The sequence below is a fragment of the Arvicola amphibius genome, chromosome 8 (genome assembly GCF_903992535.2).
Source record: "Arvicola amphibius chromosome 8, mArvAmp1.2, whole genome shotgun sequence".
Classification (NCBI taxonomy): domain Eukaryota; kingdom Metazoa; phylum Chordata; class Mammalia; order Rodentia; family Cricetidae; genus Arvicola; species Arvicola amphibius.
In genome coordinates this window covers 104,171,388-104,183,704 of record NC_052054.1, presented here as the reverse complement: position 1 = coordinate 104,183,704, position 12,317 = coordinate 104,171,388, and the positions used below count along the sequence as shown (strand labels likewise).

General features: G+C 43.6%; 1 protein-coding gene across 7 annotated transcripts in view; it reads left to right on the top strand.

Moving 5' to 3' along the window:
- The window catches only part of Dgkd (diacylglycerol kinase delta), an 88,340-nt gene that overhangs the window by 20,613 nt on the left and 55,410 nt on the right, over positions 1 to 12,317 (top strand). For 2 of the 7 annotated variants that reach the window (XM_038338511.1, XM_038338513.1), the window contains exons 1-2: positions 9,704 to 9,912; positions 11,385 to 11,465. In XM_038338511.1, coding sequence (XP_038194439.1) covers positions 9,733 to 9,912; positions 11,385 to 11,465 — 261 coding nt within the window. In that variant the 5' untranslated portion in view covers positions 9,704 to 9,732. The other 5 variants (XM_038338515.1, XM_038338510.1, XM_038338512.2 and 2 more) reach the window with 5 other exon arrangements.

The window sequence follows — 12,317 nt, the reverse complement described above, 5'->3', positions numbered from 1 at the left end:
ACATCAGTGTCTTGTCAAACCAAATGCTGTGTTGATTGAGAAGAAGGGCTTGGTATTGAGTCACCTGGGTGTTAGACATCTCTCTGGTGCTCTCTCAGGAAGGGCCTCAAGAGAGTGTGAGGCTGTCAGGACCAGATAATGTCAGCTTCTTTTACCAGCAGTGTGGTGGTAGCTGTGGACCTTATATGCAGCCATCCAGCTGTAACTGGGTCAAATCTCTTGGAAAAATAGGTCTTTTCCAGAGTCCCAGAGTTTGTATGAGGACCCCTTAAGGCAATGCCGCTGGTCTCATTCACATACAAGTGCTTAGTAATGTCTGGGAGGGCCAGGGCTGGGACAGACACCAGGATCTTTTTCAAAGCTTTGAAGGTCTTCTGCTCAATGCCAGTTCATTCCAAAGGTGTGTACCCCTGGTGCTGCCATAGAGGGGCTTTGATATTTCAGTAAATTCTATTATCCAAAGCCTTCAGTATCTAACTGCCCCCAGAAAATCAATGTGGGAGCAGGGATTTGCAGGATGGCTGAAATACAGTCATGGGAAATTGTCTATTTGTCTTCCTCTAGGTGGTAGCCTAGGAATGTCATCTGAGGGACTCACAGTTGAGCTTTCTTGGCTCACACTGCATACCCCAGGGCTTGGAAGGTTTCTAAAAGGGCTTCTGTCACCTGTCTACATTTATCCTCAGTGTTAGTAGCTAGAGAAGGCTGCTGCTTTGTAATAATTGTTGTCTGAATTCCAACAGATCTACACACTCAGGGTTTCATCAAACAATATTGGTGAGTTTTTGAACCCTTTCTCCTCGTTTATTTCCCCTTTTTCCTCTTGTCCGTTTCCCTAAAGGCAGTCATCACCACATGGCAGTTTCTTTCCCTATCTGTTTTCAGTTGAATCTTGGCTATTGTAAGCTTTCTGAGGAGGTTCCAAAAGTTAAAAACTATTCATCCCTTTAAATCTCTCTTATTTTTGTCATGATTTACCAATTTTTATTTTATGTGCATTGGTGTTTTGCCTGCATTTGTGTCTGGGTTGAAGGTGTCATATCACTTAGAGCTGGAGTCATGAGCTGCCATGCGGGTGTGGGGAATTGAACTGTGTCCTCTAGAAGATCATCCAGTGCTCTTAACTGCTGAGCTGGAGAAATCCTGCCCACAAAACTCTTATTTCTGAAGCTTTTTTCTATGACAAAGGTTATATTAGTTGCTCACTGGTTTTTGGTGGCCTATGGGTCTATGGGAGTCAATACCTGATTTAGAGAAAAACCTAGCAGGTAATTCATCAGGTCCTTGAGTAACCTGTCTTACCTTGCATACATTGGTAGGTTTTCTGTTTGCTGCTTTTAATCTTCCCAATATATGGCAAAAAAAAAAAAATAGCATCCAATACCCTCTTACTTTAAAGCAGGCTGATAAGGGACTGTGGCTTCTCTGAGGGACTGTGATTTCTCCGAAGAAATAGAGGATTTTGAGTCTTCCAATTATATAAGTCACTGGTAGATAAGGAAACATAAACCATGATGAACAGGGAAGCAGTTTAACTTCCACTCCTCCTCGCCTGCTTACTTTGGGGAACTGCTTCCCTCTTCCCTAGTGAAACCAGCTGCTTAGAGCAAGCAGAGAGAGAGAGAGAGAGAGAGAGAGAGAGAGAGAGAGAGAGAGAGAGGGGAGAGAGAGAGAGACAGAGAGAGGAGAGAGAGAGAGAGAGACAGGGTTTTTCTGTGTAACAACCCTAGCTGTCCTGGAACTAGCTCTTGTAGATTAGGCTGGCCTCGAACTCACAGAGATCTGCCTGCCTCTGCCTCTGCCTCCTGAGTGTTGGGATTAAAGGCATGTGTTACCACAGTCCAACAATAAAATATTTTTAAATTTATTTATTTTTTAAGACAATCTTTTCTCATTTTTTTATATCAATCCCAGTTCCCACTCTCTCCTCTTTTCTCATTCCCCCATCTTCCCCTCACTCCATCTCCCATTCACTCCTCAGAGAGGATAAGGCTTCCCATGGGGAGTCAACAAAGTCTAGCACATCAGTTTGGGGCAAGACCAAGGCCCTCCTCACTATATCTAGGCTGAACAAGGTATTCCTCCATAGAGAATGGGCTCCAAAAAGCTAGAGCAATACCGCTCTTGGGCATATATCCAAAGGATGCACACTCATACCACAAGGACATTTGCTCAGCTGTGTTTTTTTTTTTTTTTCTGGTTTTTCGAGACAGGGTTTCTCTGTGGCTTTGGAGCCTGTCCTGGAACTAGCTCTTGTAGACCAGGCTGGTCTCGAACTCACAGAGATCCGCCTGCCTCTGCCTCCCAAGTGCTGGGATTAAAGGTGTGCGCCACCACCGCCCGGCTTGCTCAGCTGAGTTTATAACAGAATTATTCATAATAACCAGAACCTGGCAATGACCTAGATGCTCCTCAACTGAAGAATGGATAAAGAAAATCTGCTACATTTACACAATGGAGTACTACTCAGCAGTAAAAAGCAGTGACATCTTGAAAATTTGCAGGCAAATGGATGAAACTAGAAGAAACCATCCTGAGTGAGGTAACCCAGATCCAGAAAGACAAACATGGCATGTACTCACGCATAAGTGGATATTAAACATAAAGCAAAGGATAACCAGCCTATAGCCCACAACCCCAGAGAAGCTCAGTAGCAAGGAGTATGAACCCTAAGAGAGACATACATGGATCCTCCCGGGAAGGGGAAATAGACAAGTTCTCCTGAGAAAACTGGGAGCATGGGGGTGGGGAGAAAGGAGGGCAGAAGGGGAGAAGAGAGGGGAGAAGAACAGAAGGGAATGGGAGGGATGGTCGAGATGGGGGAAGGACAGAGAGGGAGAGCAAAGAAAGATATCTTGATTAGGGAGCCATTATGGGGCTAGTGAGAAACCTGGCACTAGGGACATTCCCAGGAATCCACAAGGATGACTTGAGCTAAGACCCTAAATAACAGTAGAGAGGGTGCCTGAACTGGCCTTGCCCTGCAATCAGGTTGATGACTACCTTATCATCATAGAACCTTCATCCAGTAACTGATTGAGGCAGATGCAGAGATCCACAGTGAAGCACTGGGCCAAGCTCCCAAATCCAGTCAGAGAGGGAGTAGTGATAATATGAGCAAAAGGGTCAAGACCATGATGGGGTACCCACAGAAACAGCTGACCTGAGCTAGTGGGAACTCAGTGACTCCGGTTTGACAGTAGGGGAACCTGCATGGGATCAAATTAGGCCCTCTAAATGTGGGTGACAGCTCTATGGCTGGGGCAATCTGTGGGGCTACTGGTAGTGGGACCAGGATTTATCCCTAGTATTTCAAGTGCCTTTTTGGAAAAGCAGTTTAAGAGGTCTCTGTGCTGTGCTTTTAGAGTAATGATGGAGAATCAGTAACCTAGTGTGCATTCTTCAGGTTTCTTGACCTCTGACTTTCCAAGGCTCTCTATTTCTCTTGCATTTATTTGAACATACTTTATGAAAAATTCCAAACAGATAAAGAAATTGAAAGAACTGAGTTCACTACACCACAGCCTGTTTTGGTATATCTTTAATCTACACCTGTTTCAAAGCTGGTTAATGTGGTACTTCATGCTTTATGAAGTATCCTTTTGCCCCAGTGTAGCTTTCTTAAAGCTCAGAAGACCCATCCCTTTTGTCATGGTGTTCCCAGCAGTACTTGGCATGTTGAGTGTTCAATAAATATTTGCTGAAACTCAGCAGCTTCATTCCACAGCTTCATAGGGGACAGAGTTTGTACTCTGGACTCCAAATGGGTCCTTTCTGGCTGACCCATGGTACCACGTGTCTTAGGATGTCCCTCCAACTGCTGGTGGTCCAGGTTTGTCACTTGATGTGTGGTGCAGCTGGGCTATGTCTCTGTGTATATAAATTCTCCTCCAGGAACAGTAATAGGAAGATAGATAGGTTTTTGTTTGTTTGTTTTTTTCTAAACTTGTAAAAGCAAAAATAATGAAAGCAACTCTACTCAGAGCATACTCCCATCTCACCTCCACACCTTTGTAATGGAAGCACAAATGGATAGGACAGATTCAGGTTTAAGTGGCACAGCCAGCTGTTCCTTTTCTCTAGATTTGGTGTTTCCCTTGGACTTCAATTTCTTCCTTAGCAGCTTCCCAAGCTTGCAAGGCTGACGTGAGGGCTTTCTAGCTTCTTGGGTACTTCACAGGTACTGTGTTGTTTGTCCTTTCTTCTGCTGAATGGAAATGTTTGCTGTGGCTGCCTTGAGAGGGCCTCTGTGTAGACTAAATAGATGGTCTGTGAACACATGTGGACTTGGTCAGTTGAGCAAAAAATCAAAGCCAGTTCTCTCCAGTATTGCTGCTAGAGGGACTGCCTAAGAATCTAGAGATTCTATACCTAGAGACCTGGCATTGTCCCAGTTTCTAAACTGTCTTCCCCTCTCCAAGTGACCACTTAATCACCTGTATTATTTTATATTTTTGTTTATTTCTTCTTGAGAATTTAAAAGTTTGTTTCTGTTTGCCCCCCACCCCCACCCCATGTTTTCATGTTTTCCTGCTGCAGAGGGAGCTGCTCACCTTTCTTTGTCCTTACTGTCCTGAGGACCTTGTTGCAGCTTGTTAAAGAGCAGCCAAATTAGCCTAAATGTGGATTCCCCCACATCTAGGGGAGACCCCGTATCAAAAAACAAGGTGGGATGCCTGAAGCAGAACATTCAAGGTTGGTCCCCTGGCTTTCATGTATATAACCACACAACATACCCCTGTGCAAACATGCACATTCACAATGTCCCGATTTAGATCAAGTGGGTACAGTAACCTTCCTCTGCTCCAACACCATAAGCAAATTCATGTGCTTCAGAGCTATATGCACTTGGCCTTGTTCTCATCACAGGGGGATACTAAGGAGATACACAACTTGTTACAGGGGGCTGCTATGTGGGGAAATCCATGCCCAAATGAATGGCAGCATGGCCACAGCTGGCCAGAGCCACGAGAGACTCTAGTAGCACATGCTGGGTGCCAGCTGTAGGAGGAGGTCGCTTGTTGGTTCCCAGCTGCCTGGCTAGCTTAGACCCGAAATAATCACACAGAAACTGTATTAATTAAATCACTGCTTGGCCTATTAGCTCTAACTTCTTTTTTTATTTATTTTTTATTTATTTTTTTATTTTGGTTTTTCGAGACAGGGTTTCCCTGTAATTTCTAGAGCCTGTCCTGGAACTAGCTCTTGTAGACCAGGCTGGCCTCGAACTCAGAGATCCGCCTGCCTCTGCCTCCCGAGTGCTGGGATTAAAGGCGTGCGCCACCACTGCCCGGCTAGCTCTAACTTCTTATTGGCTAACTCTTATATTAATTTTTTAAATATTTATTTATTTATTATGTATACAATATTCTGTCTGTATGTATGTCTGCAGGCCAGAAGAGGGCACCAGACCTCATTACAGATGGTTGTGAGCCACCATGTGGTTGCCAGGAATTGAACTCAGGACCTTTGGAAGAGCAGGCAATGCTCTTAACCACTGAGCCATCTCTCCAGCCCCTCTTATAAGACCCATTTCTATTAATCTGTATATTGCCATGTGGCTTTGGCTTACAGGGTAAAGTTGCCAGCATCTGTCTCCGGTGGCTCCATGGCTTCTCTCTCTGACCCTGCCTCCTTTCTCTCAGCATTCACTTTAGTTTTCCTCGCTTAGCTCTGTTATTTTGCCCTGTCACAGGCAAGACAGTTTTTTGTTTTTTTTTTATTATTCATTAAAAGCAACACATAGACAGAAGGACTTCCCACACCAACAGCTTGGGACACACAATTCTCTACACTGAGTGTCTCATGGCAAGAGAGTATAAACTAAAGCACATCTGGGTACCTACCATCTTGGAGATTTTCCAGCTCCACAGAGCAGGACCCACATCTGGAACTGTCAGTGTGATAAAAGGAACACTACACAGACCCCCCCCCCCCCCCCGAAGACCTCTAAAATACTAATTTTGGGAAAGTGTCCATAGATTTATTTTCTTACCAAAGAGAACCAATTTTAATTGCCAGTGCCCTGGTTTCTCTCCAACAGCACCAATATTAAAAGTGACCATATCTCAAACCCCCTATACCATAAAAGTTTGTACTAAGAACAGGGGAGATGCCCCATTCTTGTCTTCACTAATGTGAGGAAGGACGGAATCAGCAAAGAACCAAAAAAAGGTAATATCTAAATCCTCACGATCTGTTCAACAGCCTGTCCTTCATCTGAAGTTCACAGCAAATACCCACCAGCACAGCCAAGCACATTCTCTCCTGGCACTGCCAAGATCTCAGTGGCCCAGTGATGCTGCAAGGGTCATCACCACAATGCTCACTACCACTTCCTCAGTTCTGGCCAAAGATAAAGAGTTGGGAAGGAAGATGGCTCGATTGTCTCTGGCACAAGTAGCTTCAACATTCCCCCATTTCTGACAGAGATACAGTGTCTAGTGCTGCAGCAGCCACACCGAGGCCCCGAAATAAATAAGCAACTAGGTGCATTTCTGTCAAATAAAGGTTACTGTCCTCTCTAACTAGTACTGAATGCTGGTGTCCCCAAGGTCCAAACCACAACACATGAAATAGACTTCATCTCAAGCCATTTTTTTCACTGACCTATGTCGTGTCACTTGATCCAGTGTTTTGATTACAAATGTGTTTACAAAAAAATATAGTTTTATTTTCATGGGCTCTGTAGATTGAACTTGGGTTCTTATATTGTGCTGCAAATGATTTGCTGACTGGACATTCTCTCCAGATACCCGCATCTCTTCTTTTCTTCCCCTGCCTGATTCATATTCAATTTTTTATATTTAATTATGTATATATTTGTGTGTGTGTATGTATGTATGTAGATATGTGCATGTGAGTGAGGTCGCTGTGGAGGCTAGAGGCATCAGATCTCCCAAGTAGTTGTGAGCTGCCTGATGTGGGGACTGGGAACTGAACTCTGGTCCTCTGCAAAAACAGCACTGCTCTTAAGTTCTGAGCCATCTCTCTAGCTCTGTCTCGTATTTTTAAATCGGGCTTCTGAATCTACTCCCTGATGTGGGGCCATGTGACCTATGTACAATGGTCAAGCAGTGGTCTGAGCTACCCATTTTCCTACTCTTATTGGGCTCTGTCTATACATTAAGGAGTAGCTGTGGGTATCTCATGACTATGTACTTGACCTCCTCAGATGTCTGCTGTCTGCAGAGGGACACTGTTCACATTACTGTGCCCTGTATCTTTATACCCCATTTTATATCTCTTTGCTGTATGGTCTGAGCTGCTATCTGAGCTATTGTCTGCTCTGTGTCTGTGTTTGAAGAAAGGAAGCAGGAAAGAGAATATATCCTCACATGTGCCAGAACCCTTTCTGTGGCTGTCCCTGACTCTTACTGGCTCTGTGGTGGGGAGGGTCTGCCAGACCAGCAGCATTTCCTTCAGTGCCTCTTGCAGCCTTCCATTGCAAAACTCAGCACACAATTTCAGGGTGCAGTTTTTTTAACCACATTTAAAAGTTAATTGTTTTAGACTGAGTGTTTAAAAATATCCTGTAGCCTATCTGTAGTACTCAGGAGCATGAATCAGGAGACAAAATGTAGTTTCTGAGAAAGCTTCAAAGAAACACCAGTTTTTATCTTTCTCTGTCTTTTTCCGCTGGAACCCACGAGGGTCTCCATCTGAGCATGCTTGTCCTATAAATAGAACAGCAGGTCTCTTTGGGCAACCCAAGCTTGCAGACTGTGGTCTACTTTCTGAAAGATGTTTGTGTGTCTGTGCGTGTTTGTCTGTGTATATGGGTTGTGGCAGGGATTGTGCTTTAATTTTGCTTTTCCTCTTTTGTATGAGATACTAGCAGCACATTTGAAAAAAAACCCTCTAATCTGTCCTTTAAAGATAATTTGAAACCTTTTTTGTGTTCAGCATATTGGTTTTGCTGCCTTATTTTTATTTTAAAATTTACACTTAGGAAAGAAATGGAAGCAATTTCTTCTCCTTCAAAGGTAAGGAGACTGAATGGGGTGAGGAGGTATCGCTACAAGGGAGCCCTTTAAGGTTCACAGAAAAGGTTCTCTCTTTGTGCTCTAGACATCCATGGGCTGGTGGTGTTATGTGCAAATGTATCTGACAATCATGTCATCCATGTGAACGTGGGTCTGTAAAGGGTGCTCAGAATCAAAGTTGATTACAGCTCTTCCATGCTGCAGATCTTAGGCCCCTTTGATATTCTCTGTCATAGTACAGGGCCTGCATGTGAGTGACTAGCTATATGTGTTCCTTTTTGGATTGTTCCATCATGTTGTGTTTCCCATGGTACTCTTTAACTGCCTGGGAGATGGGTGAGTTACACCTTCAGAAGTAAGAGGTGAAGGTAGTAGACACTACAGCATGAGGAACTGTGCTCATCAACAGTTTTTCCCCTGGTTTGGTCTCGGGATAGCAGATATAATACCAGGTAGGTACCAGAGCAGAGTCCATTCCGGTGAGCCTGTGGGTAAAAATATGGGCGCATGCATCCCCCAAGACCAGAATGTGCCTCAGGAAGATGACTTGTGTCAGGAGAAGAGGAAATCTCAGGCACCATGTAATGGCCTGTGTGACTCTGGGTGATGGGCCCTGAACTTGACTTTGTGTGTTTAAGGGGTGAGGGAACTGGGGTTTGGTTTAATTGTCCCTCTACCTCCCCTATGATAAACAGAGCTGGAGGCCTAGTTACACAAATGTGCTGTCTTTGTATTTTGGCACATTTAAATGACCTGAGGTTTCTGCGTTTTGTTCACTTTGGTTTTATTTTAGGAAGTTTTAAGTATTCTCAAATATCTAAGTGCTTCATACATACACTATTTTAAAAAATTGCTTAATAGACAAACCTGCATGGGGTTGCTCAGCTGTTTGCTGTAGTGTAAAGAAAATTCTGAATGCAGAGTTGGGTTCTTGTTCTCCAGGATACTATTTGGTTTTATTATCTTTTCTTTGCAGTGCTGGGGATCCAACTCAGGGCCTTGAGCATGCTAGACAAACATTCTATACTGAGCTCTACCCAGCCTGTTTATTAGTATTGACTGTATTAGTGACTTAGTGGTTCAGGGCATCTGGCCGTTCCTTGAGCATTTGAGTTCCAAGTGGTATGTAGGGCTCAGTGTCCACTAGGAGCCAAGTACATGGGACAAATGAAGGAGGACAGTTCTAACTTGCTGTTAACTGAGCAGGGGAAGTTCTCTGGGGAGAAAGGAATATTTTCTGTAATGTAATGGGCTTATCAGTATCATGGGGAGGTGGGGGAGATAAGTGTCAGATGCTTATACTGACCTCAGAACCATGCAGAGGACTGAGCAGAACACGGGCCTGGAGCCACACTGAAACCCAGAGCAATGGACGTGGACAGTTTTGGCAACAGGATTCTGAGAAATGGCAGGAGGCCAGAGAACACAAAGGCAGGGCCAAGAATAGCTGAAAAATACCAAATGCTGAAGCTGGAGAATTTGCTGGTTCTGTGTCCCAGTTGTCCCCAGCTGCTACTTCCTGGAGTTCTTTGAACCTCAGTTTCCCTTTTGCTAATCTGCTGGGCATAGCCAGGACACATTTCGGGTCTCTAACACAGGTATTCTGTGGTCCCTTAGAGAACTGGTATGCTCTATCCCCGCCTTGCAGCACAGAGCTTAGCCTGCATAGAGGTCAAGGTCTGGGAGAGAATGAAAACTGTTCTGGTAGGCTGCCTAGCCCTTTAGAGGCACACTTTGCTTCTCAGTCATGACAGAGTGTTTCAGGGCAATGGGCACCTCAGAAATGCAAGCTCACAGTTTGCTTCTATGCTTTCAGACCATCCTTAAAGAGGGCATGCTGACCAAACAGAACAACTCATTCCAACGATCCAAAAGGAGGTACTTTAAGCTTCGAGGACGAACACTGTACTATGCTAAAACTGCAAAGGTAAGGCACTGTGAGAGGATCAAACTCAGAAGCCATTATTTAGAGACTGAACACTTGTGCATAGGATGAATTCTTGCAAATCAGTTATTTCTAGCTGGGTTTTTTTGTTTTTTTTTTTTGTTTATTGTTTGTTCTTTTGCTTGTTTTGATCATGTTGGAATTGAACCCAGGGCCTTGGATGTGCTAGGCAGATTCTACCACTGAACTACAGTCCTATTTTTATCTGGCTTATAATACTAGGTGTCAGGTTTTATTTGTCACTATGCATGCTTTATTTCTTGTAAAAATTATTTTTGTTCATGTCCCTTAACAATGGAAAAATGGTCACAGAACTAACTTTATTACAGTTAGTTCCCTTTGAGAAAGAAGGGTACCACAGGCTCATGGATCTTTTATTACGAGCTAAGAGTTCCTCAGGTCATTGGGCATCTTAGTGTGTGAGCAGAAATATGCAGGTCTTTATCTCAAAGCTTCCCAGCAGCTGGCCCTGGGTGGTAAGTTCCTGGCTATGTTAAGACTCAAAGCTGGACTCCTAGGCAGGCAGATGTTGTCAGAGGAGCAACTGGGATGCTACTGCTCTGGTCCAGTGAATGTACTGTCGGATTTCAAATCCCAGTGTGCAGGCTGGTAGTCCTAACACCTGTGCTTTTGTCTCAGCATTGGTGGCAGTTCTGATATTTGGGCATTAAGAAAAATCTGGAGTCATTTTGCAAAGCATCCCTGGAGAGTTAGTTTGCTGAAATTAGAAATGGAACAAGGCAACATGTTTAGAAAGGGTTCTGACCACAGAAAGGGTTATTTCAGTCCTATTGGTGGGGGTGGGGAAGATTTTCGTAGTTGTTAATCTTTTCTCTAGGGGTTCCAGATAGAGACATCTTAGAACAGAGGGAGCTGTAAGGTAAACAGGAGGAGGGGGCTGTGGCTTGGACCTTAGTGGAGAGAGGATGGGAACTCAGAGCATCCCTAGATCTGACTGGGCCTCTCTCGTACTAAATTCCTGTGCTCTATTCCCTGATTTCCTTATGGCTGGGTTCCTCTTATTAGGACCTGTCTCTTCTTACAGTTTTTGTTTTAGTTGGAACTTTTCTCCTAAATGTGCTCGCTGGAGAAATCCAAGCCAGAGAGATCCTCTGACTCTGAACCCTGACTGACTGTCTCAGATTTAAAAAGGAAGCTCTGGTTTTGTTTGCTCCAAAAACAAGTATAGAGAGAAATGTCAGCATTGCTGTTGTAATGTACCCATTGATGAACTCTGTGGATTGAAAGTCACAAACTACTTGTGATCCATGCTCTTTGGGAGAGGCAGGTAGGCAGGTGGTTGCATGAGTTTCACATGGTTGATTGATCAAATATTGAGTTTTCAAGGAACCTGGGCTTGTAGGGATGGGTAGGGAGAGTGGTGGATAGCACCACCAGTGCTTGGAATATGTCTGCCCTGGCTTACCTGAGACCCTCTGTTTGTATCTCTCCAGTCGATCATATTTGATGAGGTAGACCTGACTGATGCCAGCGTGGCAGAATCCAGCACCAAAAATGTCAACAACAGTTTCACGGTAAGATTCTAAGACACACCCTTTTCCAAGATTGCTTTTCTTTCTCATTGGAACGTGGCATGAAGTAGTTCAGACTTTCTCATATCCTTCCTGATTGAAGCGATTTCTGGTAAATGTTGAATTTCATGCTAAAGACTGTGGCTGTGACTGGAGAATAACAGAATTTGGTAATGTAAGCAAAAAGCAAGGTCTAAATGAAATGTTTTTAAAGTGTTGCTGCTTATATATTAACATTTTTTTTTTTACAGAGACTTATTTATTTATTTGTGTATTTATTTGATTTTTTGGAACCAGCTGTGTAGACCAAACTGGCCTTCAACTTAGAGATCTGCCTGTCTCCTTCCAAAGTGCTGGGATTAAATTAAAGGTATATAAAGGGGTATACCACCACATCTGGTTTATTTTTCTGATAATTTGAGAAAGCCAGAAAAACTTATGCTAAGACAATTGAAAATCGACCATAATTCACCCAGCTTACAACATAGAATATTATTTTTTTCCCTCCTGAGGCAGGGTTTGTTTGTAGCTTTGGAGCCTGTCTTGGAATTTGCTCTGTAGACCAGGCTGGCCTCAAACTCACAGAGAGAGTCACCTGTCTCTGACTCGCAAGTGCTGGGATTAAAGGCGTGTGCCACCACCGCCCAGTAGAATATTAATATTTTGATATAGTTTTTTTGTATTTGAACCCGTTCTCTTCCAAATTTGTAATAATTATGTAGTACTTTTTTTTTTCTTCTAAGATCTCAAAGGCTCACTCTGGTGTCATCTTGGTTCAGGCTTTTTTTTTTTTTTTTTGCATCTTCTTAACATCAGACTGATTTTTTTTTCTTTTGAAAACTTTTGACTCTCTTC